Source organism: Lepidochelys olivacea (assembly GCF_965140295.1).
Source record: "Lepidochelys olivacea isolate rLepOli2 genome assembly, chromosome: 5".
NCBI lineage: Eukaryota > Metazoa > Chordata > Testudines > Cheloniidae > Lepidochelys > Lepidochelys olivacea.
Window position 1 is genome coordinate 88,825,797 of NC_140415.1, and position 22,093 is coordinate 88,847,889.

At 42.6% G+C, this 22,093-nt stretch overlaps 2 protein-coding genes across 3 annotated transcripts in view; both read right to left on the reverse strand.

The window, feature by feature from the left end:
- LOC311520551 (spindle assembly abnormal protein 6 homolog) overlaps window positions 1-5,359 on the reverse strand; it is a 44,798-nt gene extending 39,439 nt beyond the window's left edge. Inside the window, exon 1 of one of the 2 annotated variants that reach the window (XM_084628100.1) lies at window positions 4,983-5,359. In XM_084628100.1, coding sequence (XP_084484226.1) covers window positions 4,983-5,047 — 65 coding nt within the window. In that variant the 5' untranslated portion in view covers window positions 5,048-5,359. The remainder of the gene's footprint in view (window positions 1-4,982) is intronic. The other variant, XM_084628101.1, reaches the window with a different exon arrangement.
- A 4,831-nt stretch (window positions 5,360-10,190) lies between these two features.
- LRRC2 (leucine rich repeat containing 2) overlaps window positions 10,191-22,093 on the reverse strand; it is a 126,943-nt gene continuing 115,040 nt past the window's right edge. The window contains exons 7-10 of the mRNA XM_084628102.1: window positions 21,154-21,299; window positions 13,809-13,964; window positions 12,144-12,280; window positions 10,191-10,272 (exon numbers count right to left, since the gene is read on the reverse strand). Coding sequence (XP_084484228.1) covers window positions 10,223-10,272; window positions 12,144-12,280; window positions 13,809-13,964; window positions 21,154-21,299 — 489 coding nt within the window. The 3' untranslated portion in view covers window positions 10,191-10,222. The remainder of the gene's footprint in view (window positions 10,273-12,143; window positions 12,281-13,808; window positions 13,965-21,153; window positions 21,300-22,093) is intronic.

Sequence of the window (22,093 nt, forward strand, 5' to 3'; positions counted from 1 at the left end):
ACTGTTCCCTTGATGCTGGAGACATCAGTTCCTCATGGGATTGTGGACCTAGGCTTGGTCCCTCTGGAAGCGATATAGGGGATGGAGCTGGTTCTGTTGACTGTGAACCGCTCTCCGCTGGTGCACTATGTTGGGATTCAGGCTCCGGCTGAGCCTCTTGTGTAGGGTTATCGGCTGCTGCCAGTTCAGGTTCGGTGGGGCCCTCTGGTGTTGAGGTTGCAAGTACTGGATTCAGTGCTGACACGGGGTCTGGTGTTGGTTGTTCGGCTGGTTCCGGTTCTGGGACTGGTTCCGTCTGGGTCTCTGGGACTGGATCCACTACTGCTGTTGCAGACATTGGCCTGGGGTCCAGGTCCATCACCTCTGACTGGGTCCTGATAGAAGTTTCCGGAACAGAGCTAGGCCTCACGGCTTGTTTAGCCTGGTTGCGGGTGACCGTTCCCACCCTCTTGGCCTGCTTCACATGATTGGCCAAGTCTTCCCCCAACAGCATGGGGATGGGATAATCATCATAGACTGCAAAAGTCCACATTCCTGACCAGCCCTTGTACTGGACAGGCAACTTGGCTGTAGGCAAATTGAAAGAGTTGGACTTGAAGGGTTGAATCGTCACTTGGATCTCTGGGTTGATTAAATTGGGGTCCACTAAGGAAGCATGGATAGCTGACACTTGTGCTCCGGTGTCCCTCCACGCGGTGACCTTCTTCCCACCCACACTCACAGTTTCCCTCCGCTCCAAGGGTATCTGGGAGGTATCTGGGCCTGTGGACCTCTGGTGTGATTCCGGTGCAATGAACTGTAATCTGTTGGGGTTCTTGGGGCAGTTGGCCTTTACATGCCCCAGCTCGTTACACTTAAAACATCGTCCAGCTGACGGGTCACTGGGGCGAGGAGGGTTGCTGGAGAACGGGGTGGTGGGACGATAAGGGGTCTGGAGGGTTCTTTGGGAGGTAGGTGGGGCTTTGGGCGGCCCCCGGTAATAGGGTGTGGTCTGGGGTGGTCCCTTCTGGTCTCCGCTCCAACTGCGACCAGTTTTCTTCTTCTCTGCCACCTCCACCCATCTGGCTCCAATCTCTCCTGCCTCAATTACAGTTTTGGGTTTCCCATCTAGGATGTATCTTTCTATTTCCTCAGGAACACCCTCTAAGAATTGTTCCATTTGCATTAGGAAGGGCAAATTTACTGGAGATTCAACACTTGCTCCTGATATCCAGGCATCCCAATGTTTTACAATGTGGTAGGCATGTCGGGTAAATGACATGTCTGGTTTCCACCTTAGGGCTCTGAACCTCCGACGAGACTGCTCGGGTGTTATCCCCATTCTGACTCTCGCCTTGGATTTAAACAGTTCATACTTGTTCATGTGTTCTTTAGGCATTTCAGCTGCCACCTCAGCTAAGGGTCCACTGAGCTGCGGCCTCAGCTCTACCATGTATTGGTCAGTAGAGATGTTGTACCCAAGGCAGGCCCTTTCGAAGTTTTCTAAGAAGGCCTCAGTATCATCACCTGCCTTGTAGGTGGGGAACTTTCTGGGATGGGAAGTGGTACCTGGAGAAGGATTGCTAGGGTTTGTTGGTATATTCTGCTGGGCCTTTATCCTCTCCATCTCCTCCACATGCTTCCTCTCTTTTTCCTTCTCCTCCTCCTTCAGCCGCATGAGTTCTATCTGTCTTTCATGTTCCCTTTGTTTTTCCTCAGCCTGAAATTTGGCTAATTCCAGCTGTAGTCGAGCTGAGGATTTGGCCATTCTAACCTCTCTGTTTTTAACTAACTTTACACCCGAGGTTTAGAAATAAACAAACAAAACTTGGCTGTAAAATTTTGCTGTGCTGGAATAGAATACCTATTCTCTGATAGTGATTGTCAGCCTACAGAAAAAGACAATTCCCTTGTCTCTGCTCTGGGCCCAAATTAAAGCAAAAAACCTCCAACTACTTGGAAACCTGCTTACCCAGCCCAAAGAAGAAAAAAAATTTCTTTTCAAACCTGTGCTCCTTGTAAAACAAAAAAAAAATCAAAATCCTAAAAAAAACCCTGCCACTTTTGTCTCCAGGCAAATGGGTAGAGCACACACCCCCTATTTACTTTTAGGAAGAAAAGAAAAAAAAAAACCTCTGGGTTGGAAGACTGTGAATTTCCCTGCAGGAGTTAAGTACTCTGCCTCCAGGCAAAGAAAACCTGCAATTCACAAGATAATCCCCTTTTGTCTCTGCTTGGCCACAAAGCAGAGAGAAACCAAGCTGCTTTCAGTTTCAAAGCTGCCTTCTGGACTTCCTAAAAATTCCTTTTTAAAATCTGTATTTCTAGTTCAAAAAATCTCAACTGGATCTCAAAATGATTTCAGGTTAATCCCACCACTGTGCCACCATGTCAAGGTTCCTCCCCCACTCTGAACTCTAGGGTACAGATGTGGGGACCTGCATGAAAACCTCCTAAGCTTATCTTTACCAGCTTAGGTCAAAACTTCCCCAAGGTACAAAATATTACCCCTTGGACAGGCCGCTACCACCACCAAACTAATACTGGTTACTGGGGAAGAGCTGTTTGGACGCGTCCTTCCCCCCAAAATACTTCCCAAAACCTTGCACCCCACTTCCTGGACAAGGTTTGGTAAAAAGCCTCACCAATTTGTCTAGGTGACTACAGACCCAGACCCTTGGATCTTAAGAACAATGAACAATCCTCCCAACACTTGCACCCCCCCTTTCCTGGGAAATGTTGGATAAAAAGCCTCACCAATTTGCATAGGTGACCACAAACCCAAACCCTTGGATCTGAGAACAATGAAAAAGCATTCAGTGTTTTACAAGAAGACTTTTAATAAAAAATAGAAGTAAATAGAAATAAAGAAATCCCCCCTGTAAAATCAGGATGGTATATATCTTACAGGGTAATTAGATTCAAAAACATAGAGAACCCCTCTAGGCAAAACCTTAAGTTACAAAAAAGATACACAGACAGAAATAGTTATTCTATTCAGCACAATTCTTTTCTCAGCCATTTAAAGAAATCATAATCTAACACATACCTAGCTAGATTACTTACTAAAAGTTCTAAGACTCCATTCCTGTTCTGTCCCCGGCCAAGACGACTACAGACAGACACACAAACCCTTTGTTTCTCTCCCTCCTCCCAGCTTTTGAAAGTATCTTGTCTCCTCATTGGTCATTTTGGTCAGGTGCCAGCGAGGTTACCTTTAGCTTCTTAACCCTTTACAGGTGAGAGGAGCTTTCCCCTGGCCAGGAGGGATTTCAAAGGGGTTTACCCTTCCCTTTATATTTATGACAACATCAGATCCTGCTTTATGGCTGGTGATCCTAAGCTCTGCTGATATTGTTTGCACAATTTTGAACTAACTTCAAATTTCTGACCTCAACTGTGCTTTGGCACCATAGGCGCCAATTTCTGCTGGCGCCAGTGGGTGCTTGACCCCCTCTGCCCCGGCCCAACTCCACCCCTGCCCTGTCTGCCCCCATTCCAACTCCTTCCCCAAATCTCCGCCCTGGCCCTGCCTCCTCCCCTGAGCACACCGCATTCCCGCTCCTTCCCCCTCCCTCCCGAAGCTTGTTACGCCACGAAACAGCTATTTTGCGGCGGCAAGCACTGGGAGGAGAAGAGGGGACACGGCGCGTTCAGGGGAGGAGGCGAAGGTAAGCTGAGGCACAGGGGCAGGGAGGGGAGCTTGGCTCTGCACCCACGGATTTTTCCCTGTGGTTGCTCCAGCCCTGGAGCACCCACAGAGTCTGTGCCTATGTTTGGCACGATACCCTGTTCCAAGTAAATGTTGTAACCAAGGCATTACAAACTCAGTCGATGGACATCGTGACTGCTACTGCTTTTGATGAGATGCTGCCTTGATTTCATTGTGGCTTGTAGAGACAACAGATCTGAAGATCCATCGCTGCTGCCAAAGAAATGGCGGAAAACTTAGAAGTTGAGCCTGTCTTCAAGGAAACTCATATTCACTGGAAGAGGAGATAGTTTGTTTACAAGGGCAGGGATGAAGTGATGGGAAGCTTGGAAGACAAATTAAAGACGGAGATTTTTTGCCTGCTCATTGACCCTGCTTGAGTGTCCATTGAAGAAAGGTTCAGACAAAGGGAGGGGGAGAAGTTTGTGTTTCCTAAAGCCCCCCCAGTCAGTGGTTAGATGAAAATGTTAACTTTTATTTAAAAAAAAGAAAAGTTTCTAGTCCTCCTGGTTGTGGGGAAGACTTGAAAATGGGACTCCCCCACAGGCTCAAAAACACAAAAAGCAAGATAAAAAGAATGCAAAAGTTACCATTTAAGAACAAAATCATTTTTAACCCAAACTCATGAGTCCTGAATGTCTACAGTTGACAGCTCTGAACTATTCCATGTGTTTGTTACAAGGCTTTAAGGCGTCAATATCTTGTGCAAATATATTTATAAAGCTAGGGGGTTATTAGAAGAGGAAGGCAGGAGAGTTTTTTAATACTGCAAATAAAGTGTTCTGAGTTTGTCAGCTTGGGTGAGGCTGGGGCTAGTGACCCCAATTAGCAATATTGCCTGTCCCAATATTTCTGAGGACAAAATGCGAGAGGCTTGGGGCAGGTTTCCAACGAAGGTCCATGAGCCTGTACTCCTAAACCCCTTGGGTGCTTTGGAAAGCCTTCTCTGGGCTGTGACTCTGAGCGCACACAAATCCCTTTGCCAGCGCTCACACCCTGCTCTGCGCACCACAAAGCGGGAAAACAACTTCGGGGGGGCCGAGCGAGGCGGGCCCAGGCTGCCGCTGCGGCCCCCTGCACGGAGACAGCACGGGCGAGCGTGGGCAGCTCATTGCCCCGGCTCGCCCGGGAGCCGCCCGTTCCCGCACTTCCTCCACACCCCTTCTTCGCACCTGGCTTCCCTTTGCAGGCTCTGCCGAGCCCCCCTCGAGCCCAGGCGGCGGCAAATAACGACCCTAGGGCCCCGCTCTGACAGGGGGGCAGCCGGGCTCGCCCCCGGAGCGGCACTCACCTCTCCTCGCAGCCCGCGCAGCTGATCACCGCGGACACCCCCTTACAGAAGAGCCGCTCTGCCATGCTGCCGGGAGCCCGCGCGTCCCCGCGCCCCTACCTAGCCCTAGCGCCGGGCGCATTAGCGGCCTGCCCGCACCTGCGGCAGCGCGGGGATTTCCCCCAGCCGCCGCGCCCTGCTGTGCTCGCTTCCCCCGCCCGCCGGGCGCCTCCCCGGGGCTTTGGCGCCGGCTTCCCGCCGCTGGGGAGAGCGCGCCGGGCGGAGCCACGGAAAGGGGGGACGCGCCCCCGCTGCTCAACCCCTGGGCGCTGGGGCTGCCTAAGGCCGCAGGAGCCCTTGCCGTGCCCGGTGCGTTGTTAATCCCTGTATCCGCCTGAGCCGCAAGCGGAGCTCGGGAAGAAACACGCAGCCACAGAGCCGCTCCAGCATTGCCAACGGGGCTGGGGTCCTCCCAGCTCATGAGTCAGCCCCCGCAACATCATGGGCTTGGCTTAAACGCTGTGAGAAAATAACGGGGGGAGGGGGTGGCTCTTTGTCTTTTGCTTCTTGAACCTGCAGGATAACCTAGGGCGAGAACGTCCAGCCGGTCTCTGCAGGCGGGAGGGTTAGGAACGATCGAAGATGAAAAGTGAGGGTCTCACCGAATTTGGGGGGTGTCACTTCCTAGCGGTGGCCATATTAACAACATTTGCTTAATAGCAACATGCCCGGAAATGATCCCCGCCCATTGACTGGAATGTGAATGGGATTCGGATAGTAGCAACAGGCGAGCTGCTCAGGAACAACTTTTTTGAAAGAACGGCTCCGGCTGCAGGCAGGTTGGCAGGGGTGGAGGGAAGGAGGTGCTGGGATATGCCGCGCCCAAACGTCAGGGCAGGGAGACCACAGGGAGAAGTACCATCCACCTCCACAGGCCTCCAGCTCCCCTTGGAAACCCCTGCATCAGGCCCTCAGCCCGCTGTTGTCCTGGTTGCATGCTCCCTTCCCAGCCCACAGCACCGGGACTCTGGCAGAGGCTCCCCCATTGGGTGGTGATGTGGGTGCTCTAGTCAGATGACACTTGTGGGGCACATGCGTCCCTGGCCACAGGCAGGTTTGTAGTCCCCAGTCGCTAAAGGCACATCCCAGCACTTTCTTCCCTGATTGAAGCCCCACAAACCTGCCTTTCACTTATTTTATGCTCTGTTGTTGTAGCTGTGTTGGTCCAAGGATATAAAACGCTTGTCTCTCTTTCACCAACAGAAACAGGTCACTACTACCTCATCCTACTACTACTTTGTCTTTCACTTACTGGCAACTCTTGGATAAGAGCAACGTTTTTCTGGGAGCCAAGAGGTTGTTAATAAGCAGAATCCTCTGTACTTGACTCCAAGAGCTGGGGCTTTAAGGAAAAATGCCAAGTAGTATGAGTAAGGCCCTGGGGCCAGCTGCTGCAACTGCGGAAGTCATGGAGGGCCCGGAAAGTCACAGAACCCGTGACTTCTGTGAAAGACTTACAGGCTTAATTATGAGCTAGCAACAGTGAATGCTGCCCTCAATTACACTGGGATAAATCTAGAGTAACTCCAAGGTAAAAACAGAATCCTGTCTAATTTTGGCCCCAATTGCGCCACGAGTATAGAGAATGACTGACTGAATCTCCAGACCCTTATGCATCTTCGAGCATGAGCACTGTACCAAATACATAAAGAACAAGTGTAGTCACTTTGCTTGCACCAAAAAATCCAGACCCTTTTTTAAACTGAAAAAAGAAAAGGAGTACTTGTGGCGCCTTAGAGACTAACCAATTTATTTGAGCGTGAGCTACAGCTCACTTCATCGGATGCATACTGTGGAAACTGCAGAAGACATTATATACACACAGACCATGAAACAATACCTCCTCCCACCCCACTCTCCTGCTGGTAATAGCTTATCTAAAGTGATCATCAAGTTGGGCCATTTCCAGCAGAAATCCAGGTTTTCTCACCCTCCCCCCCCCCCCACAAACTCACTCTCCTGCTGGTAATAGCCCATCCAAAGTGACCACTCTCTTTAAAATGCGTATGATAATCAAGGTGGGCCATTTCCAGGGGGTGAGAAAACCTGGATTTGTGCTGGAAATGGCCCACCTTGATTATCATACGCATTTTAAAGAGAGTGGTCACTTTGGATGAGCTATTGCCAGCAGGAGAGTGAGCTTGTGTGTGTATGGGGGTGGGGGGTGAGAAAACCTGGATTTCTGCTGGAAATGGCCCACCTTGATTTTCATACACATTGTGAGGAGAGTGGTCGCTTTGGATAAGCTGTTACCAGCAGGAGAGTGAGTTTGCATGTGTGGTTTTTGGAGGGGGGTGGGGGGTGAGAAAACCTGGATTTCTGCTGGAAATGGCCCAACTTGATGATCACTTTAGATAAGCTATTACCAGCAGGAGAGTGGGGTGGGAGGAGGTATTGTTTCATGGTCTCTGTGTATATAATAAAAAGAAAAGGAGTACTTGTGGCACCTTAGAGACTAACCAATTTATTTGAGCATGAGCTTTCGTGAGCTACAGCTCACTTCATCGGAATCCGATGAAGTGAGCTGTAGCTCACGAAAGCTCATGCTCAAATAAATTGGTTAGTCTCTAAGGTGCCACAAGTACTCCTTTTCTTTTTGCAAATACAGACTAACACGGCTGTTACTCTGAAACCTTTTTTAAACTGGAATAGCAGCAGCACAAAAGTGTATATTTGACAAGTAGGTCAGCTCTGAAGAATGTAAAAGATATACTCTTGATACTACAAGCAACCATGGGAGTCTCAGCTGCCAAGAATTGGGACAGTTTAACTTTATTATTGCTACTTGGGAAAGCTGTAAACGGTAGCGGAGGCAGGCACAGGAGTTATTCACTAGCTTGGAGGAGGACTCAAAATATTAGAAGGTCCAGGGGGGAGTAGAATAGCAATACTTCTCTCACCTCTCACAGCAGTCAGGAAGCTCTGGGTGAGGCGAAAAAGACAGCCCCTAGCAGCTAGAAGGGGCAGAACTTCACATTTACAAAACACTTGCTATCCACTGCTGATGTGAAAGATACAGGACCCAAGTAGGGACCAAAATCCCACTCTTTTTCCCATTACCAATAGCTGATAGCCAGGGAATGGTGCACCTGACTTGTGTGTTACCAGTCGATCTGGCCCAAGTCTAATAGGGTTAGTCCTCAATCCAGATGGTGTGTGGTAAATTTTTTAAGTCTTCATAAAACACATAAATATATAAAACCTCTAAGGCCCTGTTACCTAGCATTTGTTAGAAGATCAGCAAGATGATCCCAGTTTTAAAAGTAATCCCATACATGATTTTATTTACTGTACTTTATAACAACATGTAAGAGAATAATTGTATCACCTAAGTCTTTAAACCTGAAAATAAATTGATTTAAAATACTCTGTTTAGCAAAAGCCATAATAAGGGTACAAGCAACAAAAATATGTATTTGCTGAAAACTGGCATTCCACAATTGCTGTTTACACAAAATCAGTAACCAAAGGAGAGAAACTCAAATAATATTGATGTATTCTATGACTTTCCATGCCATAAAGTATTAATTAAATACAGTCTGCCTTTTCTCCCTTTCTAATGTCATGCAGTAACTTTCGTATCCCTTATATCATTTTAGTGGTATGATCTATGTACTCATGTGTGATGCAAATGAGTAGTCATACGGTTATATAGTTAATGTTGAGCATGTTGGTAAGTGTTTACAGGATCAGGGCCTTAGAATTTAATAAGTTGTATTATTTTCACACCATATGATTGATCTGAGGTATTTTACATAATATTTGGGGGCCAATGAATCTTACCTTATCTTTACCAGTGTAACAAATGTAGAAAAATAATTTAATATTGTAAAATCATATTTTCAAATTGGTTCTTATACATGCACTAAAAATATTTTAATGACCTCTGTAAGTAATATTTCTGATACTCTTGTTTGCTCACCATGAAGTGTTGGTGAACTTTAACCAGAAACTTGTCTTTACCTCTCTGGCTATAGCAGAGCTATCACTCTTCTGTAATATGTCATCCTCATGATGTTACTACTCTTTATTACATGTTTCTCCCCCATTCAGAGTTACACAGTTTAGGATGATTTTAATTAAATGGCTTCAAGTTTCAATTAGTATTTTTAGATTAAAAGTTGATTTAATACCTGAAAAATATTCATATCCAAAACTAAATCATTCTACAGTATGTACACTTACGGAATTATGTATAACAGATTACAAAACAAGCAAAACAAATATCATAACCAGCAAAATTGTCCTACTTATAGAACTAAGGCATTAGCATTACAAAAAAAAAGTCATTGTTATACCAACAAAAATACTGTAATTCAGAACTATCAATATTAGTCGAAGTGCTTGGTTTTTAAATATTTTCATGATGTTTTAGTCATTCAAACTTCTTCCCAGAGATTATTTTTCTTTTAAAGTCCTATTAAGCCATTGCCAAACTATTATTTAAAAATTGCTGACCGCAAAAATTCCAGTCACCTGTGTACTAATATTTGTGATAATTTAAATGCTTGTAATATAAATGAAAAAAGCAACATTATTTTCACAGACTCCATACTGAGTGTCTACTTGCTGGAATTTATTTAAACTGAGAAACCGGAGAAGGACCTTTCTGAACAGCAGAAAGTAAACACATCACCCGTAAACAACGTATTTAAACCTACCATTAAGAACTATTGCAAACAATTGAATTAATCATTTGGTCTTTAAAATATAATAGATCACATGCATTTTCTAAAGCATTAACACTTCCACTGTTTGCACAGGAACAAATCTTTTTTCAGCTGAACCGCAACAGAATGTAAACCAGATATTGTTTAAGGCCCCTTTCCTGCAAACATATACCTGCTTAACTTTACTACTGTAACCCCATTGATTTCAATAGTACTATTCACAGTTGTGAAGTACAGCACATGTATAAGTGTTTGCATGATGAGGGCCTTAGCGGTGTATAATTTAGTGCTTGTTGCTGTTGACTTGGAAATAAATGTTAATTTAAAATGTGAAATTCCATCCGATGAAAACTATTTAGTCCTTGAAATTTTGTCTGTAGCTGTTGAAAACAAGTCTGGTAACAAATAAGAAATTCTGTGATCATTATTTAAGAGCTGCTTATGACTCTCCATGATATCAATATTTTCCATTCACATAGACAAAAATAGAGTTTTTCTAGTATCTTTCAGTGTCTTAGAGATTTCTGATCTTCAGAGCTGGAGAGTAAATGATACCTTTGTAGTATAGCAAGGCATAGATTCTGTAAAAGGAGAAAAAGTATACTATTTAAAATTTCAGCTATATGTTCATCAAGTAAACAGTTATATTTAAACCTTGCCCAGAAATAGCTCGATGTCTTCATTTTATTTCAAAGGTGAACTATAACAGCAAATTATTTGTGTACTAGTTTTCATAGATTCTGTTGGTCTGTGTTATGCAGAATGTCAACCTAAATGATCATAACTGGCCTTAAAGTTCTTGCCTTAAAATTGAAACTCCATCTACAAGGGTGAATGTATTTTGTGCCTGTCTGACTTCACAGGATTAGCACTTGTAGAAACAATTTTAAAATATATATTTATTGATTTGCAGTTCACTTTTACCAAAAAAACCCAACAAAACACCATAGTGTTTTTATTATTAATAATAATAATAATAATAATAAATTTATATTTGCACCAAAATAAATGAGTATATATCCAATGCCCTGGGCTCCCAGGACAATTTTTAAAGATATATTCATTTAAAAAAAATCTGTCAATTATCCCAGATCGAACCAAATAACCCAGGAACACCACAAATGAATGGACTTCCTCACATAGGACATCCCCACTAGTCATGCACTACACCCTTGTTTTGTACACATCTCCCAGGCCTTTAAGGCCAAATTCTGATCTGATATTTTCTGTTTTTTTCCCCCTCAGTAGTGGTGCTGCTAAGGGAGCGGAGGGGGTGACCCAGCTCTAGAGTATAATTCCACGTTCAGTGTGGGCCTGTTCTCTACTCAGGGCATCTTGGCATAATAACCACCATAATTAGGGCCCTACCAAATTCATGGCCATGAAAAATGCATCGCGGGCCGTGAAATCTGATCTTTCCCCATGAAATCTGGTCTTTTGTGTGCTTTTACCCTATACTACACAGATTTCACAGGGGAAACCAGCATTTCTCTAATTGGGGGTCCTGACCCAAAAGGGAGTTGCAGGGGAGATCACAAGGTTATTTTAGGGGGGTTATGGTATTGCCACCCTTACGTCTCTCTGCTTTCAGATCACGGTGGCTGGAGAACAGCAGCTGTTAGCTGGGCACCAGCTCTGAAGGCAGTGCAATACCATACCATGCCACCCTTACTTCTGCACTGCTATCTTCAGAGCTGGGCAGCTAGAGAGTGGCGGCCGCTGATTGAGGGCCCATCTCTACAGGCAGCAGCGCAGAAGGAAGGGTGGCAATACCATACCAGGCCATCCCTACTGTGCTGCTGCTGCCGGTGGCTCTGCCTTCAGAGCTGGGCTCCCGGCCAGCAGCCACCGCTCTCCAGATGCCCAGCTCTGAAGGCAGCGCCACCGTCGGCAGCAGCACAGAAGTAAGTCTAGCAGTACCACAACCCCCACCCTAAAAATAACCTTGCAACCCCCACACAACTCCTTTATGAGTCAAGATCCCTAAAATTACAACACTGAAATTTCAAATTTAAATAGCTGAAATCATGAAACTTATGATTTTTAAACTATCACCAAAATGTACCATGACTTTGGTAGGGCCCTAACCATAAGGAATTTTGACCCCTCCACAGAGTTTGTATATGTTTGTTCAGATCCAGAGCTCTGATTCCGGCATCTCTCATCAAAACAGATCTGAAAGCTCATCTTCTTTTGAAAAAAAGACACAAAAGAAGTTTCACCCTTGTCCAATAGCATATAGAACTTCTACAGCTTTTAAAATTGCATATTTCATGTGCTCTTACATACAATTGTGCTCTTACACTTGTCTTCACTTTTTATAAAGATTCAGGATATTGTTGATCTCTGTATAAAGCCAAGCATATTATTTTGATGTGGCCAGAAAATCTTTATGAAATCTACATTTATATCAGAAATAATGGGAGATTTACTAAAAATTTAGTGCATATACCTCTTTCTTTTATATCTGCAATGTAAGCTTTCATAAATTCTTTCTCAAATTGCTCCCGATCACGTTCACTTTCTATGATGTCTTCGGTATTGTGATACAAGATTGTTTCAAGAGGATTATCCTTAAGGCTTATAAATCTGTAGAAAAAGAAATATTAACATGAAAGGATAACTTCTTAACATGAGCAGCCGTATGTAGTTTGCTATATGTCAACTATGGATTATGTTACACATTTTTCCCCCCTTCTGAAATTACAAACAGTTTGAATTGATTAGCTCTAGAAATTATATTTACTAACTTGTCTTGTTTCGGTGGATCTCACATACAGTCCATGCATGTGACCAACAGGCCAGTCAGTTTTATTAGCCAGTTAACCTTACTTAAAAGTAGCAGCTTGCAGGCAGAGGGGGAGTTGTGAAGAACCTATGCTTAAGTAATTGAACAAAAGTGTTTTATAGTCTTTCTATTATGGAGCAAGTAAATATTTTAGGTAGCACTGTCTTTACACTCTGTTCTCCCTAATACAATTCAGTACATCCATACTGCAATATTTTTTTCTGTCAGAATAGAGTTTTAGCATTTTGGGGCGTCTGTACATATCACACTTCACAACATCTGACCAGCTGTCCCATAATTGTACAGCAACTCCTGATCAGAACAAGAAACTTCAACATAGATCCCATCCTATCCATGTTTCACAGCATTCCAGGATTTAGTCAGAATTCCTTAGTTGATGATGCATACCCTTGGGAGTTAGAGTTACTTCCCAACATCCATTACAACAGAGAAGTTCAGTCTGCATGCTTTTTTGTCATGTTTGTAAATATACTAAACCAATACTTTGAAAATGAAAATCACATGGTTGCACAAACTGCTCAGTAATTCCATGCACAAAGTATGTGTACATAATTCTGAAAATCTGGGCCATCTCTTTAAAGCAACAAAAATTAATTAATCAGTTAAATTTCCACTGTCGTCAAAAGAAAAAATATCATTCCAATTAATCATATGGCATAGTAACACTACCAGGAACTGCTCTTTCATATTCAGATGACTTCAGGTCCTAAATCCTGAGTGTCAAATCAAGACATAGGATTATCATAGTTACAAATGGGAAGGACTTACGAATCCATCGATCTGCAATTATAGGATACAGTCTCTCAACCAAGAATATACACATTATTAAACCGACACAAGCACTGAATATTGATGAGGCAATAAAGTCTCAGTACAAGTACAAAAAGAAAAGGAGTACTTGTGGCACCTTAGAGACTAACCAATTTATTTGAGCATGAGCTTTCGTGAGCTACAGCTCACTTCATCGGATGCATACCGTGGAAACTGCAGAAGTACAAGTACAAAAGCACACCTTGGTAGTAGGTGAAATATCAGAACCCTGAGGTAAACTTGTACAATTCCTCACTGGACTTCGGTGATTTCCTTGCCCTTAAAGAGTGGTCCTCATATAAATGAGGTCAGAATTTTGCCCCAGGTTTGGTGAAAGTTGCACAGGTAACAACATACCCAGCCCAGCAAGCATGAACGCAGAATCCAATAAAAGGAAAGGAAAAGAGAATTGTAAAACTGTTTTGAGGACCATTACTGCACTGGGTCACATACCTTTCTACTTTTGAGTATATTCATTTCTCCCTAACTATTACTTACTTTAAACCTGTGGGTGATTCACAAACGTCTGTGGGTATCTCGACCAGATCATCCCCACTAACCACCAGCAAACTGAGCTTTGGCATGTTGAGCAAAGCTCGTGGAAGATAAGTCAACTTGTTTTTCTGCAGGAGAAATGTCTGCAGTTCATCGAGCCTAAGGAAGCATAACAGAGAAACATGTCTTAAAAATACAATATATTTTAAAGATCTTTTATTATATATGTGTATCTATTCAAACACCAACTGTTAATTGCTTCCTCTGGGAAAGAAGTATGCAAATATTCACATGAACCATATGCTTTTCCTTATGCTGTTTTGTATTTTTCACAGAACACTCCATTGACTTCAATGGGAAGTTTCATGCATGGTTTGACAAGATAGATGTTAATAATACACCTGTGAGAAGAACTAAAAGTTGTGCCCAAATCAGAAGCTAGAGTAGCAGTGTGCACTTTCGTGGTGCAGTAAAGGTTTGTGCACACGATGCCATGCCACACAATGTGATGCAAAGTTCTCATTATCTCATTCTGTCAGAAAGTCATGAAAATATAGGTGGGAACAAAAATCTATATGGAAACTACTTATAAGAGACATGTGACCAGGATTTGACCTTTATTTTGTTTCCCCAAATATACAAGTACAACTGAAATCAATGTAAAGGACCTAATGTTGTGGTTTAGGAAGTAGGCTCCTTTCATTTGTGTTAAAAAAAAAAAAGGAGGACTTGTGGCACCTTAGAGACTAACAAATTTATTTGAGCATAAGCTTTCATGAGCTACAGCTCACTTATCGGATGCATTCAGTGGAAAATAGAGTGGGGAGATTTATATACACAGAGACCATGAAACAACGGGTGTTACCATACACACTGTAACGAGAGTGATCACTTAAGGTGAGCTTTTACCAGCAGGAGAGCCCGAGGGGTGGGGGGAACTTTTGTAGTGATAATCAAGGTGGGCCATTTCCAGCAGTTGACAAGAACATCTGTGGAACAGTGTGTGTGGGGGGAATAAACATGGGGAAATAGTTTTACTTTGTGTAATGACACATCCACTCCCAGTCTTTATTCAAGCCTAAGTTTATTGAATCCAGTTTGCAAATTAATTCCAATTCAGCAGTCTCTCCTTGGAGTCTGTTTTTGAAGGTTTTTTGTTGAAGAATTGCCACTTTTAGGTCTGTAATCGAGTGACCAAACAGATTGAAGTGCTCTCCGACTGGTTTTTTAATGTCATAATTCTTGACATCTGATTTGTGTCCATTTATTCTTTTATGTAGAGACTATCCATTTTGGCCAATGTACACGGCAGAGGGGTATTGGTGGCACATGATGGCATATATCACATTGGTAGATGTGCAGGTGAACGAGCCTCTGATAGGGTGGCTGTTGTGATTAGGCCCTATGATGGTGCCCCCTGAATAGATATGTGGACACAGTTGGCAGCGGGCTTTGTTGCAAGGATAGGTTCCTGGGTTAGTGGTTCTGTTATGTGGTGTGTGGTTGCTGGTGAGTATTTGCTTCAGGTTGGGGGGCTGTCTGTAAGCAAGGACTGGCCTGTCTCCTGAGATCTGTGAGAGTGATGGGTCATCCTTCAGGGTAGGTTGTAGATCCTTGATGATGTGTTGGAGAGGTTTTCGTTGGGGGCTGAAGGTGATGGCTAGTGGCGTTCTGTTGTTTTCTTTGTTGTAAAATAATTTTTCTTTGTAAAAATGTTGGCATACTGTGGGGCCATGTGTTGGATCATATTAAAGAAGTTCTGTATTAAAATCACAAATGACTTTGATTCCCCATAGTTTAAATTCCAGGGTATTACTAATTAAGAGGTCTCTTGGTTTTTGGTACTGTTTCTCTCCCTCTATGTGTGAAACTTGCAAGCTGCTAATTGTGTTAGTACATTCTAAGACAGAGTCTGTTCTCAAAGCAATTATTTGTAACAACAACTACTCACACAGAGAGAGACTCAAAGCAATACTCTGTAACAACAGAAACATCACCCAGAGACTCCCCGTCCTTTTGTTGTATTCATCTTGCTTTGTTAACAAGTGTGATTAAAATAGAGATAGAGGATGTATGTGGATGGATGCTTGGTGTGGATAATAACTGAATGATCGGGGAGGTGTCAGCCTAAGAATCCAGTGTCCATCGGCTGAAGAAGGCGTCAAGTGGAAATAACCAGAGGACCCCCAGAGGACAGACTGGAATCCACCCAACAGCCTCAACAATGGGAGAACCAAAGAACAAGATAACATCTGGCAGCACAGAGCCATCAGGAATGTGACATCTGCTGATTGATTCAGCAACAGCATGATGAAGCAATTCCCATAGACTGGCATAGGAAGAAATTCCTATAAAAATGGACTCTAGAAAGTGAGAATTTTGGGGTCTGATTCTGCAAACTAACTTCCAGGAGCATCAGATGAGCATCTGACAAGGCCCTGCTCCCTCCTCATGTCCAGGCCACCTGGCCAGTGGCTTGGCATGAGCAACTCTAAGGCTGGTAACTATGATAACCTTGCAGAACCTGTGTGTGTGTGTGTTTGTATGAATGAATGTGTGAATAAATATGAAATTGAATGGAATGTTAAAGTTATAACTAACTGCTTACTATGATTCTTTCTGTATTCACAATAAATGTGGCATTTTGCCTTTTCCCCTTTAATAAGATCCTGCTGGTTTTTATTTTATTGGTATAACACATGCAGGTTATACCATAGCAGTGCCGCTGATTTGAAGGTATACATTGTCCCCAAATATGAAATAGTTATGGGTGAGGACAAAGTCACAAAGTTCAGCCACCAGGTTTGCCGTGACTTTATTGGGGATACTGTTCCTGATGGCTTGTAGTCCATCTTTGTGTGGAATGTTAGTGGAGAGGGCTTCTACATCCATAGTGGCTAGGATGATGTTTTCAGGAAGATCACCTATGGATTGTAGTTTCCTCAGGAAGTCAGTGGTGTCTCGAAGATAGCTGGGAGTGCTGGTAGCGTAGGGCCTGAGGAGGGAGCCAGACAATCCTGCTGTCAGGGTGCCAGTGCCTGAGATGATGGGGCGCCCAGGATTTCCAGGTTTATGGATCTTGAGTAGTAGATAGAATATGCCAGGTCGGGGTTCCAGAGGTGTGTCTGTGCGGATTTGTTCTTGTGCTTTTTCAGGAAGTTTCTTGAGCAAATGCTGTAGTTTCTTTTGGTAACCCTCAGTGGGATCAGAGGGTAATGGCTTGTAGAAAGTGGTGTTGGAGAGCTGCTGAGCAGCCTCTTGTTCATATTCCGACCTATTCATGATGACAACAGCACCTCCTTTGTCAGCCTTTTTGATTATGATGTCAGAGTTGTTTCTGAGGCTGTGAATGGCATTACATAACTATTTTTGTTTTGCACGGCTGAGGTTATGGGGTAAGTGATGCTGCTTTTCCACAATTTCAGCCCGTGCACGTCGGCAGAAGCACTCTTTGTAGAAGTCCAGTCTGTTGTTTCAACCTTCAGGAGGAGTCCACCCAGAATCCTTCTTTTTGTAGTCTTGGTAGGAAGCTCTCTGTGGGTTAGTATGTTGTTCAGAGGTGTGTTGGAAATATTCCTTGAGTCGGAGTCATTGAAAATAGGATTCTAGGTCACCACAGAACTGTATCATGTTTGTGGGGATGGAGGGGCTGAAGGAGAGGCCCCGAGACAGGACAGATTCTTCTGCTGGGCTAAGAGTACAGTTGGATAGATTAACAATATTGCTGGGTGGGTTAAGGGAATGACTGTTGTGGCCCCTTGTGGCATGCAGTAGTTTAGAAAGTTTAGTGTCCTTTTTCTTTTGTAGAGAAGCAAAGTGTGTGTTGTAAATGGCTTGTCTAGTTTTTGTAAAGACCAACCATGAGGAAGTTTGTGTGGAAGGTTGTTTTTTATGAGAGTATCCAGTTTTGAGAGCTCATTCTTAATCTTTCCCTATTTGCTGTGGAGGATTATTGATAAGGTGGTTCTGCAGTTTTTTTGAGAGTGTGTGGCACAAGCTGTCAGCATAGTCTGTGTGGTATGTAGATTATGTAATGTATTTTTGCCTTCAGTCCATGTTTATTCCCCCTCCCCACACCCCATTCCTCAGACGTTCTTGTCAACTGCTGGAAATGGCCCACCTTGGTTATCACTAAAAAGATTCCTCCCCCCCCCCCCGTGCTGGTAATAGCTCACCTTACCTGATCACTCTCGTTACAATGTGTAACACCCATTGTTTCATGTTCTCTGTGTATATAAAATCTCCCCACTGTATCTTCCACTGCATGCATCCGATGAAGTGAGCTGTAGCTCACGAAAGCTTATGCTCAAATAAATTTGTTAGTCTCTAAGATGCCACAAGTCCTCCTTTTCTTTTTGCAGATACAGACTAACATGGCTGCTACTCTGAAACCGTTCACTTGTGTTGTGCCCCTTGTCCTTTCTTCACACAATAGTAATTTGCGGCTGAATATTTGCTCTTGAGAGTGAATGTGGGGGCCAGAACTATAAAACCCGAGGAACTATTGTTTTTCTCATTCACCCAGTATAGGTGCTGGTTCTACTGTGAGAACAGTGATGCAGCTGTATTGCATGAGAGACTCACACATTTCCTTTGAGTTCCAGAAGGTATGGCAGGTGATGCTTCAGCACATTAGACAGTGTTGCTAACGCTCATGATTTTTATTGTGAACCTCCTGATATTTGGTGTTTTTCTTAAAGCTCCAGTGGCTGGAATCAGCAGATTGCAGAATAATCTCAACATTATATATAGAGAGAGAAAGAGTAAAAGTTTCTAATCCTCATACTTGCAGAGAAAAGATTGAAGCAAGAGCACTCTGAAATCTCAAAAACCAGAAGGTTAATAAAAAAAACCCAAAATGTATATATATTAAAATTCATTATTTTTAATCCAATCTCTTGATTTAGAGGGGCCTAGCTGAGAGTTTTAATATTTGGAGTTAGCAATGCTAGGTTACCAGCTGGAAGAAACTTTGTAATGGGTTGGGTTAAAACTCCATTGATGTTGATAGGCGTGAACTCACGCTTTAGTTATCATAACTGTAAACATATGTCCCATCTGAGACCAAAGGTGTGTATGAACTCAATCAGGAGCTTATGGGCTGAGTATTGCTTTGGGTCGGGAGGGGTGTGTGACAAACAAATACTGAGGTCACAGGCAAGAACAGAGAGAAAGAAGCAAAGGAAATGAAGCAAGAAAGCCAAGTAGTAGCCCGTGAGCACAGTGTGACCCTGGAAAAAGCAAGAGAGAGAGTGAAACCAGATATTATAGGGATAACAGAAAAATGATAGACTAGTAGTCGTGGCTAGATTATAGCTATTGAAGGGTATTTCCTGTTCAGGAAAGAGAGAAAAAAAATAGTGGAGTAGCATTGTATATTAATGATGAGGTACACTGTAAAGAAATTAGAAGTGATGGAATGGATAAAATGGAATCTATTTGGTTCAAAATCACTTTGGGGAAGAAATCTAACTAATGCTCCACTAGGATAGACCTTGGGGTATGCTACAGCCCCCCAGGATCTGATATGGATACGGATAGAGACCTCTTTAATATTTGTAATGAAATAAATACTACTTGGAATTGTGTGATTATAGGAAACTTTAATTTCTTAAAAAGCAAAGGAGTACTTGTGGCACCTTAGAGACTAACAAATTTATTTGAGCATAAGCTTCCGTGAGCTACAGCTCACTTCATCGGATGCATTCTACAGCTCACTTCATCGGATGCATTCACTGAATGCATCCGATGAAGTGAACTGTAGCTCATGAAAGCTTATGCTCAAATAAATGTGTTAGTCTCTAAGGTGCCACAAGTACTCCTTTTCTTTTTGCGAATACAGACTAACACGGCTGCTACTCTGAAACCTTTAATTTCTTGGATATCCATTGGAGGACAAGTGCTACTAATAACGTTAGAGCCCAGATATTCCTGGATGTGATAGCTGACAGATTTCTTGCATCAAAGTCACTGAACCAACAACAGGTGATGCCATTTTAGATTTAGTATTAGTAAGTACCAAGGACCTCACAGATGAATTGGTCGTCGTTCTTGATTCAAGTGATCATGAGCTAATTCAGTTTAAACTAAATGGAAGGATAAAAATAGGTATGTAACTGAGATCCTTGATTTCAAAATGGCAATCTTAAAAAAACTTATGGGAGGTATTTAGGGAAGTGGACTGGACTGAAGAACAAAAGGATCTGAATGTGGAAAAGGCTTGTAATTCCTTTAAGTCAAAGTTGCATAAGCTATCTGGAGCCAGCATCCCAAGCAAGGATGGGGGGAAATTGTGGGGAAGGGTTGCAGAACAAACTAGATGAACAAGCATCTCAAACAGGTTATTAAGAGAAAGCAGAAATCCTAAAAGGAATGGAAGATGGTATGGATCAGCAAGGAATGCTACCTCTTGGAGGTCAGCAGGTGTAGGGGAAAAAAGTGAGAACTGCCAAAAGCCAAGCAGAGTTGCACCTTGCAAAGGAAATTAAAAACAATTAAACCCAAGGTTCTTTAGCCATATAAATAAAAAGAAAACAAGAAAAGAAGTGGGACTGCTAAGCTCTGAGGATGGGGTGGAGATCAAAGATAATATAGGCAAGGCCCAACACCTAAATGAATACTTTGCCTCAGCTTTTAATAAGGGTAATGAGGAGCCTTGGGGTACTGCTACGGTGGCTAATGGAAACGAGGACATGGAAGTAGAAAATACCACATCTGAGGTGGAAGTCAAACTCAAACAGCTCACTGGCCAAATTGGGGGAGCCAAATAATCCCCATCCAAGAATATTACAGGAGCTGGGAAGTGAAATTACAAGCCCAATAGCAAGGATTTGTAATGATTTTGTTGGGAGAAGGGTGGAAATTTAAAATTCATACAGATAAGTTTGCTTCCCTGCTGATGTTTATCAGGCTCTATGAGCCACATTAAGCATGCTTTGGCTTGACCTTTCTCCCCACCTCGGATTCCTTTCTGTGTAACTGCACAGCTGCTGCCCCGTCAGTTGCAAGTTTGCCGCTTCTATCTCTACACAGAACATTATGTTACTCAGGAATAAGACAGGAAGAGCAACTAGCTAACCACAAAACAGGGACATTGACTACACACCATGTGGTAACAAACTGGAAAACTGAGGAAAATATATTTTGTTCTCCAATATCTTTCAGTAATGGAAATGATAGGCTTTACTTGTAAAATACTAGATACATTTGCAGATCGAAATGGAGTTTTCCAGTGATGATGTCCCTTTCAAACAATAATTGGTAAATTCAAATTTGCTGGTTACTGTCATGTTACTTTCTAGACAAATTTTCTAGTTCATGAGCCTATTTATGAAATGTAAGGAACTACCTGTCTATATCTTGTGGGAGATCTTTCAGTTTGTTGTTGCTAATATCCAGCCAGTGCAAACTTGACATCCGGAGTATACAAATTGGAATAGTGGGGAACTTGTTTGCTGACACATCCACAAATGTGACTTGTTTCAAGTTACTTAACTGGAAAGAAACAATGCAGTATTTTAGGTACATTCTACAGAATATCTTATGAGCAAATCATTAAACTCTTCAAATAAATATTATTGCTTCTCCAGATCACTTGGAGCATTCAGGATTGTATAATGTTTCTGATTTCTACTCAACTTTATGCCACACACATCACACCTATCATTGTTCAGGTAGAGGGATACCAGACATAATTCCCTCCAAAATTTTTCAACACCTCTAAATCCACCAGAGAGACCTCTAAAATGAAATGTTATTTCCCCTTTTAAAAAGCCTGGAGTCTGGGAAAACAGCAACTGGGACAAGGTATTGACCCTGGCCTTTCCTCAAAATAGTACAGAAAACTAACAACCAGTAAATAAAACTGTTTTGATAACTAATAGACTTAGTTATTACACACTATATAGATACTAAACAGTCATTTTTAAAAACACCATGGAGGTTTTATCAATATATCTTCTATTTACTTTAAATAGACTTCTTTGACTATAAACCCATGTAATGCATTGAAAATGTTTAGCCAAAAGACCACTTGAGAACTGCAACTTTACCAGTTCACATCAGCCTAGAATATAATCCAATATTTTTTTAAGTAAAGCTGTTTAAAAATACATTTTCTGAGTCTTAAACTAAATATATATATATATATATATATATATATATATATATATATAAAATACACTAAATCCTTTTATTAGAAGACCTGTCAAAGGAATAACATTTTTAAATAATAAACTGCTAATGTATTCAAGGTTAACTACAAATGTAAAGTAGACCAGTTTAAGAAT